Below are 27,645 nucleotides of genomic sequence, written 5' to 3'. Positions count from 1 at the left end.
TGGCCACATTTGATTGTTCCTACCTTATTAAAAAAAAAAATTGTAAGTCGTATGGTAAAGGAGAAAAATGAAGTGTCTGTGAAATGAAAAGGCAAAACAAATGTAGGAAATTAAAATTATTTCAAGCGTTAGTGATGAGTTAGGGTGAAAGCAAAGGAAAATTATTAATTTGGTTTATTTAGCAGATGAAATAAGAGCAGACTAACCTTCTTTCCTGGCTTTTGTTTTGCCCCTCACTTCTGTATTCTTTCACTGAAAGATGGGTAGTACTGGCCTTCTTTTCTGGCTGGTTGGCTTTACTAGAACAGTCCCTGTCCCATACATTCGGGCCCAGCTGCGTGTCTGCCCTTGACCTGCAGAGTACTGGGGACGGGAGGAGGCTCTGGTCCACTCCCTGGCAGGCCGTTGTGCCGCTCCCCCAAAGGCTCCTTATGAAGCAGGCTCACGCGTCGCGAGCGCCGTTAGTTTGTGTCATCTGCTCTCCTCCAGTCCCTCCCACCTGTTTTCTTTCGACACACTGGTCACGGTGATGTGGGATAAATGTGCCTTACTGGGTACATGTGGCACATTTAAAAAAATTGAGGTGCAGTTAATGTATACTCTTATGTAAGTTTCATGTATACAATGTAGTTATTCACAGCGTTTGAAGGTTATATTTCATTTATAGATATTATAAATATTGGCTATTTTCCCTGTGTTGTAATGTATTTCTTTGTATAGTTTATTTTGTGCATAGTAGTGTGTACCTCTTAATCTGACACCCTTATGTTGCCCCTCCTTCCCTGTCCTCACTGGTAACCACTAGTTTGTTCTCTGTATCTGTGAGTCTGTTTCTTTCTTGTTATATTCTCTAGTTTGTCATGTTTTTTAGATTCCACATATGAATGATATTACACAGTACTTGCCTTTCTCTGACTTATTTCACCCAGCATGATGCCCTTCAGGTTCTTCCCTGTTGTTGCAAATGACAAAGCTTCATCTTTTTTATGACTGAGTAGTATTTTCTCTCTGTGTGTGTGTACACTGCATTTTCTTTACTCATCTGCTGATGGACACTCAGGTTGCTTCCATATCTTGCCAACTGTAAATAGTGCTGCTGTGAACATTGGGGTGCTTGAATCTTTCCGAATTATAGTGCTTTTTTGGATAAACCCAGGAGTGGAATTGTTGTCATGTGGTAGTCCTGTTTTCAGTGTTTTGAGGAACCTTAAGGCACACACTACGAGCAGCTCCTGCATTGCTGGAAGCAGTGTATGTGTCACACAGCTCTACCTTCCCGCACAGTCTTTGTCCTCAGTGCTTCCATAGCACTGTCATCTCTGCAGCATCCCTCACCCTGTCATGCTTCCAGTTTGCATGTCTGTCTTCTCCATTTGACTGTGAGCTCTTTCAGGGCAAGGACTGTACCTCATTTATCTTTGTGTCTGTATTTTGGTGCCTGGACAAGACAGGCATTCAGTAAAGTTTAGTTGGATAATTGTTGTCAGAACAGAGATACAACTCTAGTTATCTGCCCTGTGTGAGAGCCTGTGACAGAAGATTTACCTGTGTAGTTTTCTGTAAATTATGCTTGACTCTATGGAAAGGCTTCTAATCTACTTTGGATTATTTATACTATGATAATAAGTGGGAAAGATTAGAAAATAAAGATAAAAAAGTTATATGTAACTCCATTTCCCAACAGTAATGCTGTTAGTATTTTGTAATTTTATCTTTGTTCTCAAGGACATTTGTATGTTTTCCATCATATGTGAAGATACTGGTTTGCAAGTTGATTTTTTTTTTTTTTTTTTGGTCTAACTAGCTCAGTGAATAATAGATGATCATTAGACACTTGTTTAAAAAATACTTTCCGGGACTTCCCTGGTGGTTCAGGTCCAGTGGAATCCATGTTCCCAATGCAGGGGGGCCCGGGTTCCATTCCTGGTCAGGGAGCAAGATCCCACATGCTGCAACTAAGAGTTCTCATGCCACAACTAAAGACCCTGCATGCTGCCACTAAGACTGGTGTAGCCAAATAAGTATTTGAAAAAAAAAAAAGAATACTTTCCATGTTATCAAATATGTTTTAGTGTCATACTTTATTGTTGCATATTATATTCTGTTATATGAATATAATTTATTCAACTAATCTTGCATTCATTACTCACTGTTTATTTATTTATTAATTTAATCGTGCTTGTCTCCCCAGCTTCACCTCTTTCCCCTCCTATTCTTTACTTTAGTAATATTGATTCACCTGAAGGCTTTGAAAGTTTCATCTTTCTTTCACTTCCAGATATTTGCATTGCTGTTCCTTCTGCTCATAACACACTTCCTTCTTTCCCTAGCTAATGCTCATTTTCTAAGCCTAAGCTTATTATTCCTTCCTGAAAGTTTCCCTAGGCTGGATTAGTTGTCCCTTCAATGTTCTTGATAGGTGGCATTTTGTATTTACTCTTAGAAGTGTTCAGTCTGCTATGTTTTAATTGCATGCTTTCTTAAGTATGTCTCCCACTGGACTGTGAACTCCTTTAGGAAAAGAACTATGTTTTATTTCTACTTGTATTACCTAGTCCTAAGTGTGGTTCGAGTGTGTTGGAGGATCTCATTAGGAAATACATTTTTGAATGAATGAATGAATGCACGAATGACCCCTCAGTTTCTAGTGTTTATCACTCAGCAGTGATCTTTGTCTTGTATTTTTATTTATCAGATAAGCATGATAATTGATAATACCTTTCATTTGTAAAGTGGTTTATAGTGTATAAAATATTTTCAGAGCTATTATAATTATTATTTTTTGATGTGTTGAACTTTATTTCTGATTCTTTGGGAAAGTAGGAGAAAAATTACATGGAGGCAGTTCTTCCCTCTCTTGAAAATGGAGGCATTAATGGTGAGGAGGAGGAAGCAGCTGAGGGAACTTTTCTCAAGGTCAAAGGATTGAGCAGTCAGGTGCATGTGTGTGCACGTGTGCGCGCACTTCTGATTCTGCAACTCCATGGACAGACTTGCCAGGCTGCTCTGTCCATGGGTTTCCCAGGGAAGAATACTGGAGTGGGCTGCCATTTCCCTTCTCCACAAAGCTATTATTTTAGATTGTTAAAGTTATTGGTATTGCATTGTCAAATGAACTGATCAGTTTTGTAAACAATATATTAGTCTTTATTAATAGTTAAGTAGTCATGTTAGTAATTCTTATATCTGCAGTTTTAACTTTTCTAAGTAGAGAATTTGCTTTCTAAGAAAAATTCAATTAATAGGTTATATCATTTATATTTTAAGCCTGTCTTAAGTAGTAATTAGATATTAACTAATGAAATTTTGTTTTGGTTTTAATTGGTTTAAAACTACAGCACAAAGCTGAAGGCTCTTATTTTTTGTACCTAATGGCTCATAATAATTGAGCTTTGCTCAGATAACAAGAAGAATAACCATAAAACAAATATTTGGATAGGGATCAGGGAACCTAACAGTAGCAGAAAATAAAGAGTGCTTGATTAGGCTTATGGAATAATAGAAATGAATTCTTCAAGGTTCTCTGTATTCTCATTAAATGCCAATTATCCTTTCTTTTCCTCGTTTTTTTTTCCATCTAAATAACTCCTTACAGTAGTGATTCCCAATGGGAAGCGGCATACCCTGAGGGTGAGGGCAGTTCTGAGAAGAGGGGTCCCCAGAGGAGACTGTTAACTGCCCTGCTTTCTGCCACTATGGGCGGTAACGTGGCCATCCGTGCTGAGTGTGGACCAAGCTCAGGTGTATGCACACAGGCTGGGAGCCATTGCTATGCAGGAAGACCAGCGTGTCAGGAAGAACCTCGTGGTAGGGTAGAAGGGACGCTGGGCATGGGTCTGCCCCTGGATGATTGTGTGAATTTAGGCAGGTAGTCCAATCTGTCTTCACCTTCACCCTGAAAGGAACTGGATTAGATGATCTGTAAGCTCACTTTTAGAAATATCTGATATTTCTGATGTTCAAATATACAAGAAGAATCTTGCTCTTGAGAGAAAGCATATGAATGGAAAATGAGATTGTTCCTTTCCTAAAACGTGATAATATTACATTTGTTTAACAGATGATTAGCATTTCTATACATTTTTGAAGCCCTTCAAATGAATCTTCTGTAATTAAAAATCGCTGACAATTCTTTATTATCTCAGAAAAAGGAAAATCCTGGTGAATTTTTTCTCTGTGCTCAAGCACTTGAATCTAGGACAGTGATCTCATCTGGCCTCATTGTTTTAAATATCATCTCTGCGCTGACGACTTACAACTTGTTATCTGTAGTCTGCGTTGCTCCCTTGAAACTACCTGCCAGTTTACTGGTCCTCTGAGAAATCTAGTGGGCGTCTCAGACTTAATCTGTCTAAATCTGAATTCTGTTTTGCTTCCCGAAAAGTCTGCTGTTCCTAGAGTTTTCTGTATTTGATCAGAACAGAGCTCTGGCGCCCTCCTTAGTCCCTGGTACAGCTGGCACTGCCCACCTCTTTCTGGTACCCCTTCCCCCTGCCCTTATTCCGCTGTAGTCCAAAGCCAGCGCTCTCATTTTTAGTTGTAAGTTGTATCATTGTCACTCCTCTGCCCACAACCTTCAGTGGGTCCATCTCCCCCAGCAGACAGGCAGGGCCCTCACAGCAGTCAGCACAGCCCCCCACGCCTGGTGCTCCTGACTCATTCACGCTCTCCCTTATTTGCTTTTCTTCACACATCCTGGCCACCTCACTGCTCCCAGGACATTCCAGGCACACTTCCTCCTCAGAGCCTTTGCACTGGCTGTTTCCTCTGCCTTACACTCTATCCACAGGCCACCCTCTCATCTCCTTCCAGCTGCCCCGTGCAGCCCTCTATTGGAAGGTCTTCAGTGACAGTCCTGTTGAACCTGCTCCCCACCGCCGCCCCGTGCCCCGCCACCATGCCCTGGCTGCACGCAGCCTTTTCCTCCACAGTGCATGGCGCCTTCTAGAAACCCTGTAGTTTATTAGGCTTGTTTGGTGCCTGTCTTCTAGAGTATCAGCTTTGGAGGGCAGGGATTTTTGTTTGTGTCACTGCTGTATCACTGGGATATTTGGTAAATAATCTAATCTGTACAGTCTCTTTCCCATCTGTAAAAATAAAGATAATACAGGGTTGTGTGTTGTTTATAGACATCTTACTATAAACCTCATACTCCCCAGTGAGTATATAATGAACCTGAAGAGATCATGGGTATTGCTTTGCCCATTTCACAAACTGTGTACGGTCCCTGTAGAGAGAGGTCCTTGACTGAGAGAGGCTGTCACCCCCCCTGCCTCGCCAGTGTGACTGGGAAGCTGAGGGGCTCCTGGTGCTGGGAGGCTAGCCCTCCTCCCTCGCTCCCCCTCCCCCACTGCTGTGCCTACGGGGCCTTCTGTGCTCGGGCTTCAAAGTGGACATGGGCCCAGACAACTTTTGCACTTTATTTTCAATTTAAACATTTGATTGTGGCCTAATACTGGAATCATTTATAGCATTTTTTTTTTCTATTGGAAAACTAATTTCTAGTTTTCAGACTGCATTGAAAGGGAACTTTGGAACATAGCTCATTTAGAAGCTAGGAGTTACATTTTAGAATGACCTTTCTGTGGTTATATAGGAAAAACATCAGTGAAAGAGGCAAGATTAAAATACCATCATATCCCAACCAATCCTGAAAGTCATGCATCTAAGCTTTTAAAAATGCAATCTCTCTTCTTTATCAATACAAATTTGCTTTATGAAGATAAGTTGAATGTAAACAGACAGTGGAAAGTACTTATTTTGATAACCGAATGTCATTGTTGCATTAAACCCCTCTGTGTAGCAAAGGTAATTTAATCCTTAAAAACATGTGTTTCCTACTTCTGCGTCTTGACACAGATGAGTGTGAGTGTTGAGGTGGTGCCTATGGCTTGATTAGAACCAGAAGGAGCTGGAAATTGGTTCCTAGCAGTTGTCCTTGCCCTGACTCTTCTCAGATTGTCCCTTTTTGTTTGTTTTTTCAGTTTAGCATAGAAGCATTTTGCTTCTGTGAACCATTCACAGAAGTTATGAGGTGTGAGCCACTAAGAATGTGTTCCTTTTATGTAAGAGCAACTTCGGTAGCCCCCGGGGCTGAGAGAAGACATTTCATGTCTTGTGGAAATTTTTGTGCCTCTTCTGTCCTGTCCATGTTTGAAGAAAGGTTATAGAAGTATGCCTGCCTCCTCTACTGAAACCCCAGAGGGCCAGGCGGCCTTCCGACCTCCTGCTCAGTCCCCAAGCACTGTGATCTGTGGTCACGGGTGTTCTGCCTTCTGTGCTTGCCTGTCTGGCTTTAGCTCTGTTGCCTTTGACTTTGTGACTAGAGCTACATAGGTGATTAAGCTCACTGGCTTTGAGGCCAGCCTGGCTTTGAGTTCTGACTCTGGCTTACTGAATCTCAGTTTCTTCATCTTTTGAGTTGGGGGGCTGGTGGTAGTATGCATATACTGCTGAAGGGTACTGTGATGAGAATTCAGTAAGAAGTGCATGCAGATGTGTAGGGCAGGCCCCTGCCTGTGTAGGTAAGCTCCCAAGATATTAGCTGTACGATGGAAATCTGCCATAAGCTACGTTTCTGTTACTCCTTCAACAAGGCTGTGACCAGAGCAAGTGTGTCCCAACCACAGTGAGTCCAGTGAAAGGGGTGGTTGTGCCATGGAACTTGTCTGTTAATTAGAAGCAAGCTTTTGGCCTAATCTCAAGTGGGAAAAAAATGTAAACTGAAGTAGGGATACGGTTTTAAATTCAAAGTCTAATAAAGAATTTGAAATTAAAAGAAAATTTAGGCATATCTGTAGTTTTCCACAGTTTTGAATAAAAGTGCTTCCACAAACTGACAGAGTTGCCTGTCAGGACAATTAGTAGGTCAGCACTAGACAAATAAGAAAGGGAGTAGAGAGAACAAGGTCTGTGAAGTAGACTGGAGCAGGTCCATGGAGCTTAAAAAAAGCGAAGTGGGACAAGGAGAGTGATTGTTCTCTGGAAAGTGAAGGTAGTAGTTTTCCAGCACAGAAGCCATAACCTCCAGTGGCAGAGTCACAGTTTAACAATTGGTTTTGAAAGAAAGTATTTGGTTTAGGAATAAAAGCCTCTTCTATTAAACATACAATAATCATATTCATATTAAATATTTTTGTAGCCTATTTTAGTAGTGTGTGAAAGTGTGCTATTAACTTAAGTAGTACATTTATTTACATTGTAGTAAGATTTACTGTAGTGAACATATTGAGTACATTGATATATTTACCTGGAAAAATCTTAATGCAAAAATTTTTTAACCTAATCTTTTTTCTCTATTAAAATTAGGCCATCTTAGAAACAACTAGTCATCAGCTGATAAATGGATGGCTAAAATGAGGTCCCTTCACAAAGTGTAGTGTTGTTTGGCAATAAAAAGAAATGAAGTCGTGATACATGGATGGATCTTGCATTGAGACATGCTGAGTAACAGAAAAATGAAGTTGTTCAGTCATGTCTGACTCTCTGCGACCCCATGGACTGTAGCCCACCAGGCTCCTCCATCCATGGGATTTTCCAGGCAAGAATACTGGAGTGGGTTGCCATTTCCTTCTCCAGGGGATCTTTGCAACCCAGGGATTGAACCTGGGTCTCCTGGATTGTGGGCAGACGCTTTACCGTCTAAGCCACCAGGGAAGTTGAGCAACAGACTTGTATGACTCCATCTGTATGAATTGTTCAGAACAAGTACCTCAGTAGAGATAGAAAGTAGTCTGATAATTGTCTACCAGCAGGAAGAGGACGAGGTTGGAGAAAAATGATGAGTGACTGCTTTTGGGTGTGGGGTTTCTCTGGGGTGAAGAAAACATTCTAGAATTGATTGTGGTCATGACTGCATAACTCTTAGGATATGGAAAACCACTGAGTTGTGTATTTTTAGTGGGTGAATTGTATGGTATGTGATTATATCTTAAGAAAGCTGTTAATTTTAAAAAATTAAGCAATTGTAGAGAGTCCCTGACTTCAAAAAGCAAAGGCATTGAATAGGCAATTCAATCCAGGCAATTCACTCTGAACTGGATCCTCTCTAATACCTAACCCAGGGGGCACCAACTGCAGTGTATGCTGGTCACTGAAGGAGTGGTTTCAGTGTGGAGCCCAGACCCACCCTGCAGGTTCTAATCCATTGGTCTGCAGGCCTGAGAAGGGCTAAGACACTTACTTTCCACAGGCACCTGAGGAGTCCGCTATTCTGTGTGTTAGAAATTGAGAGCCACTCAGGGAGAGTTCTCTCAGAATATTTTCCTGCGTCCGTTGAACCAGTCTTTATTTTTATTCAGTTGCTTTGGCTGCCTCATCAGTACTAAAATACATATATTTATCAATTTATTTAGAGTGTGAAATTACATCAGAACCACTCTAGCATTGCCTTATTATAGACCAGGTAGCTGAAACCAGCTAAGTTGAGTTTTTTCTTGATAGTCTCAAAGCTGCTAAGTGGGAGAATTGGAATCCAGGTTTTGGTCTGCTTAAGTCCAACCCAGTACTCTTTTTTTTTTTCCCCTCAGTTGTGTTGGGTCTCCACTGCTGCATTGGAGACTTCTGTAGTTGTGGCGAGTAGGGGCTACTTACTAGTTGTGATGTGTGATCTCTCCATTGGGATGGCTTCTTTCGTGGAACCCAGGCTCTAGAGCATGGGCTCAATAGTTGTGGCACACAGGCTTAGTTATCCCACAGTGTGTGGAATTTTCCTGCACCAGGGATCGAACCCATGTCCTCTGCATTGGCAGCCAGATTCTTCACCACTGAATGGTCAGGAAAGTCCCAATCCAGTACTCTTTTTAATTTGTGTTTCAGAATCTCGTTTTGTATCTAATAATAATCCCTTAACCAGGCTGAGATCACCACAGGTTTAGGTTCTTTCTACCTGCTGTTTAGTAGCTCTTCCTCTTTATTGGCTCTGAGAGTTTGAACAGATTGCTTAACTTCTCTGTGCTTCAAATTTCTTAATCAGAAGGAAGCAGGGTAAGAATAATGCCTACTTGTTAGAATTGCTGTGATGATTTAGTGATTCAGTACATGTGGAGTGCTTGGCAGAGTCACTGACATGCTTCTTTGCTAAGTAAATGTTAGCTATCATTTCTGATAATAGACTCAGACTCTTTCAGGGTCTAAACTCAGGAATATCTTTAAAAGGACAGTTAAATGAAATATGCATTTTCCTCAACATATCTGTGTTATAATTTTTCTAATGGGCCTTAGTAGGTAATTGTCAAATGATTGTCAAATTTATTCAGAGGATGGAGCTACTGTGCCTGTTACAGAACACATGATAAATTGTCTTAAAAATTGGAAATCATTTTACTAGCAGAGAATGACTTTATTCTATCTATACAACATAAATTCACTTTAAGCATGCATAGTCATGAGAAGGCTGTGGAATAAGCATAATCTTGGATCTTGGGGGTGCTTCGTGCCAGCCTGTGGGATGGCATGGTAACCCAGGGTCTTGGGAACCATTGTTTTATGGGCATAGGAGTGAGGGTAGACATGGGTCAAGCCAGATTATTTCTGGGAATAACCGCTTGCCCTTAAAACAAATAGGGCTTTGTTTTAAGACTATGATGGCAAAAAACTTGAGTTGTGAAAAGTGATTTTTATGGTTTAATTTAAAATTTATAAAAGTTTTATAGGTTCTTACAAAAACGTTCATGTAATACAGAAAGAGACTGTTTGCCAAGCCCTCCTGGCCTCACTTACAGAGGTAACTAAACAGTTTGTCTATTCTTCAAGATAAATGTATAGTACCTTATATACAGGCATATATTTATTCTGTACATATTTATTGTGTATATCAGTTTTCTTATGCAACTGCCTTTTGAACCATGATACACGCTGGGCATCTTTTTACATGTTGGTACACATAGAGCTGCCCCGTTGTGTACCTCATTCGTGGCACACTAACAAAAAGCTACAGTATGCTAGGCACTGTTCTAAGCTCTTTGCATGTATTATTACCTCACTTAATCTTCACAAGAACCTTATGAAGTAGGTACAGCTACTATCCCCATTTTGTACATGAGCTGACAGGCACAGAGATATATGAGGCAGTTTTTCCAATAACACATGAGTATTGGAGCCAGGATGTGAACCCAGGCAAGTAACTTCAGAGACTGCCTTTTAAACCAAAGCATGACATTTCCCCTGTGGATAGACATCACATTATTTTCTGTTTTTCATTGTAACTTACTTTTTGTAAATGGTTTATTAAATTTTCTAAACTTACTCTTATTTTTATATGTGTAGAAGGAATAACTAGCTTTTAGCAAAGGAGAGAATTATCTGATTGTTACTGTTTCACTGTGACATGTCAGTTATTGCCGTCTGTGAAAGTCTTCTGTCTCGTGGGATCCTATTTGGCCCTTTCTCTTCTCTGAAAGCCTTCCTCAGTGATCAATCCAAAGAAATAGAGGAGAACAATAGAATGGGAAAGACCAGAGGTCTCTTCAAGAAAATTAGAGATACCAAGGGAACATTTCATGCAAAGATGGGCACAATAAAGGACAGAAACAGTATGGACTTAACAGAAGCAGAAGATGTTAAGAAGTGGCAAGAATACACAGAACTATACAAAAAGATCTTCATGATAACCACAATGGTGTGATCACTTACCTAGAGCCAGACATCCTGGAATGCGAAGTCAAGAGGGCCTTGGGAAGCATCACTCCGAACAAAGCAAGTGGAGGTGATGGAATTCCAGTTGAACTACTTCAAACCCTAAAAGATGGCGCTGTGAAAGTGCTGCATTCAGTATGTCAGCAAATTTGGAAAACTCAGCAGTGACCAGAAACAGGACTGGAAAAGGTCAGTTTTCATTCCAGTCACAAAGAAAGGCAATGTCAAAGAATATTCAAAGTACCCCACAATTGCACTCATCTCACACACTAGCAAAGTAATGCTCAAAATTCTCCTGCTAGGCTTCAACAGTATGTGAACCATGAACTTCCAGATATTCAAGCTGGATTTAGAAAAGGCAGAGGAACCAGAGATGAAATTGCCAACATCCATTGGATCATAGAAAAGCAAGAGAGTTCCAAAAAAACATCTACTTCTGCTTCATTGACTACACCAAAGCCTTTTTTTTTTTTTTTTACACCAAAGCCTTTGACTTTGTTGTGGACCACAACAAACTCTGGAAAATTCTTTAAAGACATGGGAATACCAGACCATCTTACCTGCCTCCTGAGAAATCTGTATGCAGGTCAAGAAACAAGTTAGAAGTGGACATGGAACAATAGACTGGTTCCAAATTAGGAAAGCAGTACGTCAAGGCTGTATATTGTCACCCTGCATATTTAACTTCTATGCAGAGTACATCATGCACAATGCTGGGCTGGATGAAGCACAAGATGGAATCAAGATTGCTGGGAGAAACATCAAGAACCTCAGATATGCAGATGACACCATCCTTCTGGCCGAAAGCAATGAAGAACTGAAGAGCCTCTTCATGAAGGTGAAAGAGGAGAGTGAAAAAGTTGGTTTAAAACTTAACTTTCAAAAAACTAAGATCATCCAGTCCCATTACTTCATGGCAAAAAGTTGGGGAAACAATGGAAACAGTGAGATACTTTATTTTTTTGGGTTGCAAAATCTCTGCAGGTGGTGACTGCAGCCATGAAATTAAAAGACGCTTGTTTCTTGGAAGAAAAGCTCCGGCCAACCTAGACAGCATATTAAAAAGCAGAGACATTACTTTGCCGACAAAGTTATGGTCCATCTAGTCAAAGCTATGGTTTTTCCAGTAGTCATGTGTGGATGTGAGAGTTGGACTGTGAAGAAAGCTGAGTGCCAAAGAATCTATGCTTTTGAACTGTGGTGTTGAAGAAGACCCTGAGAGTCCCTTGGACTGCAGGGAAATGCAACCAGTCCATCCTAAAGGAAATCAGTCCTGAATATTAATTGGAAGGACTAATGCTGAAGCTGAAACTCTGATACTTTGGCCACCTGATGTGAAGAATTGACTCATTGGGGTAGACCCTGATGCTGGGAAGATTGAAGACAGGAGGAGAACAGGATGACAGAGGACGAGATGGTAGGATGGCATCTCTGACTCGATGAACCTGAGTTTGAGCCAGCTCTGGAAGTTGGTGATGGACAGGGAAGCCTGGTGTACTGCAGTCCATGGGGTCACAAAGAGTCGGACACAACTGAGCGACTGAACTGAGGTGGCTTTAAAATATACTGATAACTGGTGCCATAGCCTGGAGATTTTAATTTGATGGGTCTGATATGGAGCCTGGATACATATGTAAAAGTGCTAAGTGAAAGTCACTCAGTTGTGTCTGACCCTTTGCGATTCCTTGCACTGTAGCCTACTAGGCTTTTCTCTCCATGGGATTCTCCTGAGAAGAATACTGGAGTGGGTAGTTTTCCCTTCTCCACAGGGTCTTCCCGACCCAGGGATTGAACCCTGGTCTCCTGCATTATAGGCACATTCTTTACCATCTGATCCACCAGGGAAGCCCATATATGAAGAAAAACAAAAATTCCACCAGAAAATGTGATTTTTCAGCTAGATTTGGAATAATGTATATTGCTGTTTTATGGGCTTTTTGCACATCTTGAGACAACCTGTGGTTCTGGATACAGCCGTGTCTTTTCATTGTGCTCTCTAGGAGACAGTGTGGCTTAGCATGCCTCATGCCTTTACGTCAGCAGTGTCAGTTGGAAACATTCAGCGAAGAGGATGAAAGTATGAAATGAGGGGTTGGGTTGGTGATCTCAGGCTTTTTCCTGTTTTTAAAATCGTGATTCTCTTAGTTGACATTCATCATGGTTTATAGTGTGTAAAACTGATTGGGATTCAGAGCTCCTCATTCAGATTTTTGTTTACTCTCTTGTTCCCACAGTATTGTTTTATTTGAGTTGAGTCATTTGTGGAGTAAGGAAATAAACTTACTGTCAAGGAGCAAACTTGTAGGAATGTGACTCTTTTAGTTGGCAGCAATTGTTAGTGAAACCTGTGATTGGAAAAGTAGTTCATCAAGTCCCTTGTCTGTATTCTGGAACTAAGCATTTAGAACCTTAGTCTCTCATAATGAATTTTGATTTGGTAGATATAGTTAAGCAAAAATATTAGTAGGGATGGAATTTTCAGATTTAATCAAGTTAGAGTTAAAAAGTGTGACTTTTTGCTTTTTTATTTTCACCTTTTAATCTTGGTTATTTTCCTTTCAGTGCTTTGGTTTTCCTGTTTTCAAATGGAAATTATACTTTGTACAGTATGGAACCTTAATTAATGTTTACTCGTCAAGTGCTTTAGGCAACTTTAGTGAAAGTTACTTTAGTTCAAAGTACTATAGGATAAGATTTTAAATAAGGAGTTTGAGAACTTTCAGGGGAAATGACTAGCATAGGATTGTTGACTTAAATGTCAGGATTATTTTGGTGACATGGGACATATTCCCCATTTTCAGGAATTCCTGGTCTTACCTGTGGATTGTTCTTGAGTTCTTGTCTGTCATCCTTGGCTTGGAAGCTCAGTAAAGAGTTGCTCACTGTAGTTTAACAGCCGTTTATGGAGTGCCTGCTATGTGCGTGGTGATTGTACCCTGCTCTCCCTTTTGTCTCCGGATTGTGTAGACTCACCAGAAGGCATTGTTTTCCTTTCTCTAGACTTGTACTGTCCAGGATGGCAGCCACTACCCTTCTGTGTCTCTTAAAGTTTAAATTAATTAAAATGAAATAAAGTTAAAATTTTATTTTCTCATTCCTACTAGCTACATTTCAATTGTGGCTATAGTTACAGTATTGGGCAGCACAGATTCAGACCATGCTGTCACCCAGAAAGTCCTACCAGACAGTGCTGCGGTTCAGAATAACTGCGCTGCTTGTTTTTATCTATACCAGTTGACTCCTGTGGACTCTCTCATCATATCTGTACTCTGAGTTACGATTTAGACAAACCATCCTATAATGCTTAGCCTTTTCCCATTTCTTATCTCAGTATTCCTTTTGCAGTATTTAAAATACTATTTTTAATATGGTGCTTAAGATTTTAGTTATGACACCACATCATTCCATTAATACTGAGTTTTATTCTAGTTTTTTTTGACTGATACATTTCAACTATATTAACATTCTGAGTCCCGTGCTTTGAAATTATCCTGATTTCATTGTTCATTGTGTGTGTGTCATTTTTTTCCTCTCAAGAAAGAAAAATTCCTGTCTTGGTCTTAGTATTTTTCAGATTTGATCATCCTTGAGGTGTTTTTGTAGGTATGGTTTTTTTTTTTCCCCTCTCCCGAAAAGTCCTTTGTTAGCTGTGTTAGCGTTAGTTACTCAGTTGTGTCTGACTCTTTGTGTCTATACACCTCATAGACTGTAGTCCACCAGACTCCTCTGTCCGTGGAATTAATTCTCCAGTCAGGAATACTGGAGTGAGTAGCCATTCCCTTCTCTAGGAAATCTTCCCGACCCAGAAAAGTCCTTAGGGTCTGGGTTTTTTATAAATTATTTATTTTATATTTGGTTGCCCTGGATCTTTGTTGCTGAGCACGGGCTTCTCATTGCAGTGGCTTCTCTTGTTGCAGAGCACAGATTCAGTCGTTGTGGCCCACAGGCTTAGTGGCCTCATGGCATGTGGGATCATCCCAGACCAGGGATCAAACCTGTGTTCCCTGTATTGAAAGGCAGATTCTTAACCATAGGAGTACCAGGAAAACGTCCCAATATTGTTTTTGGAAGAGCAGAGTTTTTTCTTTTTTTTGGCCTCACTGTGTGGAGTGTGGGATCACAGTTCCCTGACCAGGGACCGAACCTGTGCCCCTTGCATTGGAAGTGTGAAGTGTTAGCTGGACCACCAGGGAAATCCAAAGACCAGAGTTTTTCTTTTTTATGAAATCTAGCTTGTTAATTTTCTTCTTTTATGACAAATGCTGTCTCTTCTTCTTTTATGACGAATACATTTTAAATTAGTTTGTCAGTTTTTCCAAAAGTGCTAGTCGAGTTTTGGTTGTGATTTCATTGGCTTTTTGGTCAACTTGAAAGAACTGACATTGTAACAATGTCTTTCAGTTATGAATTTGGTGTATGTCTCTGCTTGCTTTGATTTTTAATTTCTTTCAGCAATGTTTTATAGTTTTCAGTGTTGAGATCTTGCAAATTTTGGTAAGCTGTGCCTTCTAAGGAGTTTGTCTATTTATCTGAAGCTATAAATTTCTTTCTAAGTAGTGCATTAGTTACTTCCCACAAATTTGTTTATATGTTTTCATTATCATTAAATATTTTTAAATTGCTTTGAGATTTCTTCTTTCACCCGAGTTTAGAAGTATGCTATTTAATTTTTTAGTACTTAGTATAGTATAAAATAACTTAGTACAAATTGCTTTCTTAGCTGATTTCTGGTTTCATTTCATTGCCAGAAAACATAATTTTTGATATTTCAGTCTTGAAATTTATTGAGACTTATTTTGTTTTTTTCAAACAGCATAGGCTTTGTCTTGGTGAACATTCCAGCTACACTTGAAAAGAAAGAATGATTTATTTTGTAGTTTGGGATGCAGTTAAGAAACTCAACATGTAAAAATTGGATAAACAGAGCAGGTAAAGATGGTAAGGTTGAAAATAATCAACTCTGGTCATAGGGCTCTAGGTTTGAAGAATAAGAGTACTGGTAGGATTTGTCAGACACAGGTGGGGAGTGACATGAGTAAAGAAAGGTAAGCAGAAGGAAAGTGAGCGAAGTGATCAGCTCTTTGTGGGGTTGTAAACAGAAAAGTTCACTGGGCTTAGAATGTAAAAGGCTTAGAATGGCATGTTAATGAATTTATCACCTAGGAAATGCTTAGGAAGTAATACTGAATAGAAACGGAACTCTCAGGCATGGATAAATGAACTCTTTTTTTTGTTCTTTTTTTCTGTTTGTTTGTTTGCTGCTTTATGAAAGGGAAAAAGCATATCTAAATTTCATGGAAAGATTTTTTTTTTTTTTGAGGAGTGAGTGACCTTAGGTCTGACACTTGAAACAAAGGCCACTGTTGGTAATTCTGATCCCTTATCTTTACATCATCTCCAGTGTTTTCCTTTCTGTATTCTTTCCATCACCCTTTAAAATGCTTAAGACTTGAAGTCTTCAAAGGAAAAGTAATAATAATAATAATAAAAACTGTACCTCTGCCCTGTCTTCCTCTCTAGCTGCTGCCATGTATTTTGCTCCTCTTCCTAAACATTGCTGCGTGTGCTGGGTACGCATGGCACTGTTTGTTCACGCAGTCTGACCCTTGCTGAGGTCACCGTGACCTCCTTCTGGAGGAATCCATCAGTGTGCCCTAGGTCTCTTCTCCCCTCTAATCCACATTCACTGCCAGGACCATGACCACCTCCTGAAAGTTTTTTCTCGCTCTGATTTTTGTGACTTTCTCCTTTCCTCCTTCCCTTCATACTCTTGCTCCTTTACAGTCTAGTCTCTTGATTTCTCATCCTCTGGCCAGTCGTTAAATGTTTATGTCTGCATTTCTTGTGTAGTTTTTCTCCTTAGACTGTCCCATACACTTTCATGGCAATGACTGATCTTTTTATTTTCTCTATAGTTTTGCCTTTTCCAAAATATCATATAGTTAGAATTTAGCCTTTTCAGATTGTCTTCTTTCACTTAGCAATCTACTTTAAAGTGTCCTCTATGTCTTTGTAGTTTGGCAGCTCATTTCTCTTTATCTTTGAATAATAGTCTGTTGTACAGATTTAACACAGTTTATCCCGTCACATGTTGAAAAACGTTTTGGTTGCCTCCAGGTTTTGACAGTTCTGAGTAAAGTTACTTTAAACATTTGTGTAGGACTTCCTGGTGGCTCAACAGTAAAGAATCCACCTGCCAATGCAGGGGACATTGGAGATGCAGGTTCAATCCCTAGGTCAGGATGATCCCCTAAAGAAGGAGATGGAAACCCACTGTAGTATTCTTGCCTGGGAAATCCCATGGACAGAGGAGCCTGGCAGGCTACACTTGATGGGATTGCAAAGAGTCAGACATGACTTAATGACTAAACAACAACAACAAACATTTGTGTACAGATTTTTGTGTGGATGCTGAGGCTGAAACTCCAGTACTTTGGCCACCTGATGTGAAGAACTGACTCATTAGAAAAGACCCTGATGCTGAGAGGGATTGGGAGCGGGAGGAGAAGGGGATGACAGAGGATGAGATGGCTGGATGGCATCACCGACTCAATGGGCATGAGTCTGAGTAAACTCCGGGAGTTGGTGATGGACAAGGAGGCCTGGCATGCTGTGATTCATGGGGTTGCAAAGAGTCGGACACGACTGAGTGACTGAACTGAACTGACTGAAGTTTTCAGCTTGAGTAAATATCAAGGAGTGGAGTTGCTTGATTGTATAGTAGGAGTGTGTTTGACTATGTGAGCAACTGCTAAAATGTCTTCTATGGTGGCTGAACCATTGGCATCTTTACCAACCATTGATGAGAGTTCCTGCTGCCCCACATTCTCATCAGCATTTGATGATATCATTGTTTTGGATTTTAGCCATTCTAGTAGGTATATAGTGGGATCTTACTGTTTTAATTTGTAACTCCCTGATGACATGTGATTTTTTTACATTCTTCTATATATTCTTTTCCATTATGGTTTTTCACAGAATATTAAATATATTTCCCTGTGCTATATATAGGAGGACTTGTTGTTTATCCATTCTATATATAATAGTGGCATCTACTAACCACAAACTCCCAATCCAGTCTTCACACTCTCTCCTTTGGCAACTACAAGTCTGTTCCCTATATGTCTGTGAGTCTGTTTTGTAGATAGGTTCATTTGTGTTGTATTTCACATTTCACATAGAAGTGATATCACACGGTATTTGTCTGACTTACCTGATTTAATATAACAATCTCCAGGTTCATCCATGTTGCTGCAAATGGCATTATTTTGTTCTGTTTCGTGGTTGAGTAGTATTGCATTGTATATCTGTACCACATCTTCTTTATCCACTCATCTTTTGATGGACACTTAGGTTATTTCCATGTCTTGGCTGTTGTGAATAGTGTTGCATTGAAGGTTGGGGTGCATATGTCTTATGAATTACAGTTTTGTCCAGGTATATGCCCAGGAGTGGGGTTGCTGGTTCGCTTGACAACTCTTATTTTTAGCTTTTTGAGGAATCTCCTGATTATTTTCATAGTGGCTGCATCAGCTTTCATTCCTACGAGCAGTGTAGGAGGATTCCTTTTTCTCCACACCCTCCTTAACATTTGTTATTTGTAGACTTTTTAATGATGGCCATCTGAGAGGTGTGAAGTGGTGCCTCATAGTTTTAATTTGCTTTTCTCTAATAGTGGTGTAGTGAGCATCTTTTCATGTGCCTGTTGGCTGTCTGTGTGTTTTCCTAGGAAAACTGTCTATGTAGGTTTTCTGACTATTTTTCTATTGGGCTGTAAGTTATTTTATTGTTACATTGTATGAGCTGTTTCTGTATTTTGGATATTAAGCTCTTGTTGGTCACATCATTTGCAAATATTTTCTCCCAGTCTGTAGGCTGACTTTTCATTCTGTTGATGATTTCCTTAGCTATACAAAATCTTGTAAGTTTGATTAGGTCCCACCTGTTAACTTTTGCTTTTATTTCTGTTGCCTTGGGAGAGTGACCTAAGAAAACGATGGTACAATTTATGATGACATATGATCTTGAGCATCATTTCACATTTTCGTTGCCATCTGTATCTCTTCTTTGGTGAGGTGTCTATTCTGATCACTTGCCCATTTTGTAATTGGATAATTTTTTTTTTGGGGGGGGGTGTCAGATTGGATAGCTTGTGGGACTTGAGTTCCCTGACCAGGGAGTGAACCTGACTTATGGCAGTGAAAGTGCAGAATCCTAATGACCAGACCACTAGGAAACTCCAGGAGTTATTTTCTGTTTGAGTTTTAAGGTTCTTTGTATATTTTGGATACCATTCCATTATCACACATGTGTTTGGCAAATATTTTCTTCCAACTGTGGCTTGTTGTTTCATTTTTTGAACAGTTCCTTTCATGCAGCAGGATTTGTTAATTATAATGAAGTCTAACAGCATACCAATTTTTTATTTCATGGATCACTCCTTGTATCTTTAAAAAATCATCAAACCCAGAGTCAACTAGATTTTCTCCTACGTTATCTTCTCGTTTAATAGTTTTGTATTTTACTTGTAACTTTGTGACAGGTGTAAGGTCTGAGTCTAGACTCATATTTTTGCATGTGGATGTTGTTGCTCCAGCACTGTTGGAAGAAAAGCCTGTTCTTTTAAATTGCCTTTACTCTTTTGTCAGTGCTCAGTTGACTCTATCTTTGTGAGTCTGATTTGAACTCTGTATACTGTTCGATGAATCTCATTGTCTATTCTTTTGCTAGTACCATCCTGTCTTGATAACTGTGGCATGATATATTTTAAAAATACTGAAAAGACCCTGATGCTGGGAAAGATTGAAGGAGGGAGGAGAAGGGGACAACAGAGGATGAGATGGTTGGATGGCATCACTGACTCAATGAACATGAGTTTGAGTAGGCTTTGGGAGTTGGTGATGGACAGGGAGGCCTGGTGTCCTGTAGTCCATGGTGTCGCAAAGAGTCAGACACAACTGAGCGACTGAACTAACTGACTGATACTTTAAAAATAAAAATATCATACTGACCCACTTCCCAAAACCCTTCAGTGGCCTGCTATTACTTGATGAAGATTCAGGCTTCCCTGGTAGCTCAGATGGTAGAGTCTGCCTGCGGTGCGGGTGATCCAGGTTCAATCCTTTTGTGGTGAAGATCCCCTGGAGAAGGAAACGGCAACCCACTCCAGTATTCTTGCCTGGGGAATCCTATGGATGGAGGAGCCTGGCAGGCTATATAGTCCAGGGGGTCGCAAAGAGTTGGACACGACTGAGCGACTTCACTTTCACTTTTCTTTCAGACCTGTCAGGGAGCCTTTGAGGCCTCATGTGATGTGTGAATATATTCCCACCTCACAAGCCTCATCCTAACTGTCCTCTTGTCATTAGGAGTTTTTTTTCTTCAGTCATTCATTCCATGTTCTTCCTTATCGCTAGACCTTCATACTCACTGTTCCCTATCTTTGGAATTGTTCTCTAACCCCCTTCTTCTTGTGGTTAACTCTACTTAAAATTCATTTTCTTAATGAAGGCTTCCCTGATCTTCAGACTAGTTAGGGTTCCCTATTAAATTATGCTCTCATAACACCCTTCCCTTCTTTATTATAATGTGTAGCACAGTCATTTAGCTTATTAATTATCTGTTTTCCCTAGGACAAAACTTTGTGAAGGCCACAGATCTCTTCTCCTCATCTATTTCTTCATTGGCACATACACTTGATTCTTAGTAAATCTGTGGACTGAATTCATAAGTGAAAGGAAGGGTGCTTAGTATAGTGGACATTAGCTGGATTAACTAATAGAAAATTATCCCTTGGGGGGATAAATTTTACTAAATATGAGAGTACCACAGTTAGTATTTAGATATTGCAGCAAGAAAGTGTAGTAAGTCTTTTATAGTATTTTTGTGAACAAGATGGAGAAGTGTCAGGTTGATATTTATACAGGTAGATTATAATCACTATCAACATGCAAAAAATGTCTCTAATTTTCTGAAGAGCTTCTTAGTTGGAACTCTCCTACTTAATACTTAAATCACTTTCAGACATGACTTAGCAACTGAACAAACACCACAAGTTTTGAAAAATGACTTTCTAAAATTAGTGTAAGTATTTATCTGTAGGCGAGTTAATGTGTCCAGGTACTGTTATGTTTCAGTTGTCTTTTGGGTGCTCATCTGTTATCACCAGCTCCAGACTGTGTAGAACTAGGTAGATGCTTCTCTAGCACAAGGGTAGAAGTTCCTGGAGTCCGTGAAAGTGATGAGTCAGCTACTATATGTGTCAGTCTAATAATGCCCAGCCTTGTTATGTTGTGTTTCTGAGAGGTTGGATTACATATAGGACTGCTTCATGGCTCAGGTTTAAATCAGGAAAGGTAATAGATTTGGGACATTGAAACCAGGTGCGTGTAGTTTATCCTGGAGCTGGGAGACCCTCCAAAATGTTTTAGGACATCCTTTCCAAGGTCCTGACTGCAACCAGAAAAAAAGCGCAAAGCTTGGTGGAATCTGAATTTTGAAGGCACATATTCCTCCAAGTGTGTTGTATTACTGTAGCCCATTTGCTGAAGGACCCAGAAAGCTGCTAGTTCTGAGCAGGCCCCAGGACAGGAAGAGCTCTGCCACAAATGCAGCTGCCAGGCTAGCTTCTCTGCTGTACGGGCCACCTGACCCTGCAGATGTAGTGGTGCTTGTGGTGTCAGTGGCAGAGAGGGCTACAGGCTGAGCCTTGGGCATCCCTGCGGTGAGTTGCAATGCAGGCCCGTAGGGTTCTGGAGCAGAGCCCTGCAGCTTTTTGTGGAGAACTGCTTTCCTTTTGAGAAATGGCTCTTGGTCTGATGCTGGTCCACAGTCAAGACTGAACACTCAACGGTGGGCCACCAAGTTACCTGAGTCCTGAGCTGCCCATTGTAAACTGGGGGTTATTGACCCTTCTAGCCATGAGTTTGGGTGTGTACAGAGGCAGCCCATCATCCACTGGAAGCATTTTATATGTGCTTGGCCCAGGTTGGCCCTGGAGGCATCACGCAAGTGCATGCTGCTGAGCCACTCTGTCTTTTCCAGCCTGTACCTGTTGCCCTGGGGGAGTTCTCCAATCAGTTGACAGAAGACTCCAGCCTGGTTTACAGATGGTTCCACCTGATGCGCAGGCAGCACCTTAAGGTGGAAGTTGCAGCACTGCCAGCCCCTGTCAGAAGGACATGGCTGTAAATAGATTTGTTTGTTTAAGCTTAAGTTAGCTGCTAGCAGTCATTGAGTTTTCAGTCTCAGATCCTTGATATGTCTATGAAATCCCTAATTAGATAAGTGTTGTCATAACAGTTCTGAATGGATATGTTCTTCTGTAACTCTGTCTATTCTGAAAAAATATGGTTTGAAAATGTGGAAAGTCAACCTGGTTGGTATTGCTGGTATTTTATATAAATGGAGAATATAGATTCTAGTGTTTAACATAAATCTAAGAAAATATGAAAAGGCTTTGTGTATGTGTTACATACTGGTTTGAAGAAATTACACAAATATTTCCATCTGAGATTTTTTTAAAAAGCACAGGTGAGACTTTTTTAATCTCCTCAAATTTAATGTGTCACGTTTCTGAAATGGAATAGATTAGACCTAGCTTAAATACCATACAAAATATTCTATGTCTTACAGTTAGTTCTATAAAGCTGTTCAGTTGTCTCTATTAACCACCTTCCTTAATGTTCCTAGGTTATAGAATCTTTGGGAATTATTATTTATAAGGCACTGGACTATGGCTTGAAGGAGAATGAAGAAAGGGAGTTAAGCCCCCCACTGGAGCAGCTCATTGATCGCATGGCCAACACGGTAGAGGCTGATGGCAGCAATGATGAGGGCTACGAGGCTGCAGATGAGGGTCTGGAGGAGGATGACGACGAAAAGAGGAAAGTCTCAGCCATCCGGTCCTATAGAGATGTCATGAAGGTAATGTGTACAGCAGTATCTCTTTCTTTCGAGAGTTGTTATTTCACTTTAAAAAATTGAATGGTGATTTAACATTTGATAATAGTTCCTAGACTTTCGGCTTTCAATGAAGTGCATTGTTGTTATTTTCTTACTAAGTTGTGTTCAGCTCTTTGCAACCCCATGGACTGCAGCATGCCAGGCTTCTTTGTCCTTCACCATCTCCCAGAGTTTGCTCAGTTTCATGTCCATAATGAAATGCGTAAGAGTGTTCTAATTTCATTCCTTTACATATAGCTGTCTAGTTTTCCTCCTGCCACTTATTGAAGAGGCTGTTTTTTCTCCATTGTGTATTCTTGCTTCCTTGGTCATAGATGAGTTGAGCATAGGTGTGTGTGAGTTTGCCTCTGGGCTTTCTTTCCTGTTCCATTGATGTGTGTCTGTTTTTGTGCCAGTATCCTACTGTTTCGATTACTGTAGCTTTGTAGTACAGTCTGAAGTCAAGGAACCTAATTCTTCTAGATCTGTCTTTGTTGCTTTTCTTTTTTTCTCCCCACAAAAGTGCCGTGGCTATTTGGGGCCTTTTGTGTTTCCATACAGATTTTACATTTTTTGTTCTAGTTCTGAAAAAGTGAAGTGAAAGTGTCTCAGTCGTGTCCAACTCTTTGTGACCCCATACAGCCCATGGAATTCTCCAGGCCAGAATACTGGAGTGGGTAGGTAGCCTTTCTCTTCTTCAGGGGATCTTCCCAACCCAGGGATCGAATCCAGGTCTCCCACATTGCAGGCGGATTCTTTACCAACTGAACTATCAGGAAAGTTCTGAAAAAGGCTATTGGTAATTTCATGGGGATTACATTGAATCTATAGATTAGAATGGTCTCTGATACCATACATAGAAATAAACTCAGACTGGATTAAAGACCTAAATGTAAGTCTGGGTACTATAAAACTTTTAAAGGAAAACATAGGCAGAACACTCTCTGCCTAAGATATGACATAAATCACAGTAATATGTTTTTTGCTCCACCTCCTAGAGTAATGAAAAAAACAAAAATGAACTGTGGGTATATTTGAGATAATCAGGAAAATTTGACCTTTTACTCTATAGTTGGTGATATTAGGAATTATTCATATTTTTAAATATTATAGTAGAATTGTGAGTATATTTTTAAAAAATCATTTAATGAGTATATGCTGAAATATCTACATGTGAAATTCAGATATCTGAAATTTGTTATAAAATTATCCTGGAGGGTGAGGCTTAAGTGGATGAGGATGTAGATAAAGCAAGATTGGCCATGAATTGATCATTGCTAAATTGGGTGATGGATGGTAATTCATTATACTGTTCACCTCATTTTGTGTATGTTCAAAATTTTTCCACACAGTAATACTACTATTAGAAATTTTTCAAAAAGGTCAGTTTTTTAAGCTCAGGTATAATTGACATGTAACATATTAGTGTCAACTGTACAAGGTAATGATTCCTTGTTTGTATAAATTGCAAAATGATCACCAAAATAAGTCAAGTTAACATCCATCACTACACATAGTTACAGATTTTTTTCTTGTGATGAGAACTTTTAAGTTCTATCTTTCAGCAACTTTCAGATATTCAGTACAGTATTGTTACCTTAGTCGCCATGCTATACATTACATTCCTAGGACTGACTGACTTTATAACTGCCAGTTTGTACCTTTTGACCACCTTCACCCATTCCACTTTGTACCCCCCCCCCCCAAGCCCCAACCACTGGCATCACCAGTCTGTTCTTTGTACAAGGAGATGATATTTAAAATGAAATGTTACATAGATAACAAGGAGATGTGTATCACAGCATTAATTACACTGTTTTGAAACTGGAAATAAATGACTTCCAGAAAAATGATGTATCAGCTACATGGATTATCATATGGTCTTTAAAATTACAATCATGTAGGTTAAGTAGCAGTGTGGGAAATTTTTAATAAATGGAGAAAAGACCACAAAATTCTGCATGTACTGTCTGGGGTGTGTATAGAGGAGAGACTGTGTACGCAGACAAAGAGAGCAAACTTGTGGACACAAGTCTGTAGAATTTCCACTCCTCCACAAGCGTCACTTGTTTGGTAACTGTAGAGGTCATTTGGGGCATGCTGCCTGTATGCTATGTTCTAACTGTTTCAGCACTTGAAGAATATTGCTTCTTTTAGTGTAAGAACATTACTTCCTTTAGTGTAACTCATTCTGCTGTTAGACTGCCTGGGTTCACTTCCAATTCTGCTGGCTAGGTATGTGGCTTGGGTCAATTCTTAGTTATTGTAAATCTCTATTTCTTAATCTCTAAATTGGATTGACATAAGAATTAGATGTGATGATGCATATAAACACAAAGAATAAGATAATTATCAGGTAATTCATTGAAACTGAAATAATTACTGGGGTTATTTTTCCTCTAAGGGATTATTTCTCCTATGTCTCAGTGGAAACTTCATGAAATTTCATTGGCTTTAAAAACAGTTTTTTTTTTGTACATTAAAAAATTGTGGTAAGATACACATAACAAAGTTTACCATTTAAAGTTGCACAATTTAGTGCCATTAAGTAATTCACAATCCTATCCCGCTATCAGCTCTATCTCAGTCCAGAGCCTATTCTTTATCCCAGATGGAAACCTATCCCTTCTCCTTCAGCCCATGGCAGCCACTGATCAGCTTTCTCTCTCTGTGGATTTATATATTCTTGTATTTCATATAAATGGAATCATATGGTATATGCTTTTGGTGTCTAGCTTCTTGACTGAGTGTAATGTTTTTAAGGTTCATCCATGTTGTAGCATGTGTCAGTACCTTCTTCCTTTTTATGGCTTAATAAAATTCCATTTTATGAATATACCACTGTTTATCCACTCCTCAGCTAAAGAATATTTGAATTGTTTTCACCTTTTTTTTGGCTGCTGTGAATGGTGCTGGTATGAACATTTGTGTTTCAGTTTTTGTTTGGATACCTACTTTAAATTCTTTTGGAAATACACCCCAGGAACGAAATTGCTGGATCACATGGTAATTCTATCTTTAACCTCTTGAGAAACCATCAAGCTATTTTTCACAGTGGCTTCACCATTTTCATTTCTACTAGCAATACACAGGGGTTCCAGTTTCTCCACATTCTTGCTAACACTTACTTTCCATTTTCTCTTTGCTTTTATAGCCATCCTAGTGAATGTGAGTGGTATCTAATTGTGGTTTTGATTTGCATTTTCTTTTTTTTTTTTTTAACATTTCATCTTTTTTTTTTTTCATTTATTTTTATTAGTTGGAGGCTAATTACAATATTGTAGTGGTTTTTGCCATACATTGACATGAATTAGCCTGATTTGCATTTTCTTAATGACTCGTGATGGTGAGCATCTTTTTATTTGCTTTTTGGCCGTTTGTCTACCTTCTTTGGAAGAATGTCTATTCAGGTCCATTTTTAAATTGGGTTGTTTATCTTTTGTTTGAGTTTAAGAGTTCTTTACGCATCCTGAATAGTAGATCCTTATTAGATACATGATTTGCAAATATTTCCTCTGATTCTGTGGATTGTCTTTTCATGCTCTTGATAGAATCCTTCGATGTACAGTTGTTGTTTTTTAATTAGAGGATAATTGTTTTCACAAAGTAGTATTGGTTTCTGCTCTACAACAACGTGAATCAGCCATAAGTATACGTATATCCAGGTTAGGCATTACTCTGCCGACAAAGGTCCATATAGTCAAGGCCATGGTCTTCCCAGTGGTCACATATGGTTGTGAGAGCTGGACCGTAAAGAAGACAGAACACCAAAGAATTGATGCCTTCGAACTGTGATTCTGGAGACGACTTTTGAAAGTCTCTTGGACAGCAAGGAGGTCAAACCAGTGAATATTAAGGGAGATCAACCCTGAATATTCACTGGAGGGACTGATGCTGAAACTGAGGTTCCAGTATTTTGGTCCCTGATGTGAACAGACGACTCATTGGAAAAGTCCCTGATGCTGGGAAAGATCAAGGGCAGAAGGAGAAGAGGGTATCAGAGGATGAGATGGCTGGACAGCATCACTGATGCAGTGAACATGAACTTCGGCAAATTCTGGGAGATGGTGAGGGACAGGGAAGCCTGGAGTGCTGCAGTCCATGGGGTCTCAAAAAGTCAGACCTGACAGGGCAACTGAACAACATACATATATCCCTCCCTTCTTGAACCTTCCCACCCCTTCCCACCCCTCTAGGTTGTCACAGAGCACTGAGTTAAGTCCCTGTGGTACATAACAACTTCCCAATAGCTGTTTTTTACATAGGATAATATAAATGTTTCAGTGCTGTTCTCTAAATCCGTCCCACCCTCTCCTTCCCCCACTGTGTCTACAAGTCTGTTCTCTATGTCTGTGTCTCTATTCCTGCCCTGCAGATAGGTTCATCTGTACCGTTTTTCTAGATTCCACACACATACATACATACATATATATACATATATGTGTGTGTGTGTGTGTGTGTGTGTGTGTGTGTCAATATACAATACTTGTTTTTCTGACTTACTCCACTCTGAGTATAGTCTCTAGGTTAATACACCTCAGTTAAACTGCCTCAAATTCATTCCTTTTTATGGCCGGGTAATACTCCATTGTATGTATGCACTATGACTTCTTTATCCATTCATCTGGTGATGGACATTTAGGTCGCTTCCATGTCCTGGCTATTGTCAATAGAGCTGCAGGGAATGTTGGGATACATGTTTCTTTTTAAATTTTGATTTTCTCACGGTATGTGTCAGTAGTGAGATTGCTGGATCATATGGTAGTTTTATTCCTAGTTTTTTAAGAAATCTCCACATTGTTCTCTCTAGTGGCTATACCAATGTACATTCCCACCAACAGTATAAGAGGGTTCCTTTTCTCTCCAGCATTTATTGTTTGTAGGTTTTTTGGTGATGGCCTTTTTGACTAGTGTACATTTTTTAACTTTGAAGTTTAATTTATCCATTTACAGCCATACCTTGGGGGTAGTGCAGGTTTAGCTCCAGACCACTGCAACAAAGCAAAGGTTACAGTAAAGTGAGTTACATGAATATTTTGGTTTCCCATTGCATATAAAAGTTACATT

The 27,645-nt window shown here is 39.7% G+C and overlaps 1 protein-coding gene across 2 annotated transcripts in view; it reads left to right on the top strand.

The window, feature by feature from the left end:
* Positions 1-27,645, top strand: part of SPIRE1 (spire type actin nucleation factor 1) — a 146,614-nt gene that overhangs the window by 51,261 nt on the left and 67,708 nt on the right. For both annotated transcript variants that reach the window (XM_065932610.1, XM_065932612.1), the window contains exon 3: positions 22,327-22,560. In XM_065932610.1, the coding sequence (XP_065788682.1) occupies positions 22,327-22,560 (234 nt within the window). The remainder of the gene's footprint in view (positions 1-22,326; positions 22,561-27,645) is intronic.

Source organism: Muntiacus reevesi, chromosome 4 (assembly GCF_963930625.1).
Source record: "Muntiacus reevesi chromosome 4, mMunRee1.1, whole genome shotgun sequence".
NCBI classification, from domain to species: Eukaryota; Metazoa; Chordata; class Mammalia; order Artiodactyla; family Cervidae; genus Muntiacus; species Muntiacus reevesi.
This window is presented reverse-complemented; position numbering and strand designations above follow the sequence as displayed.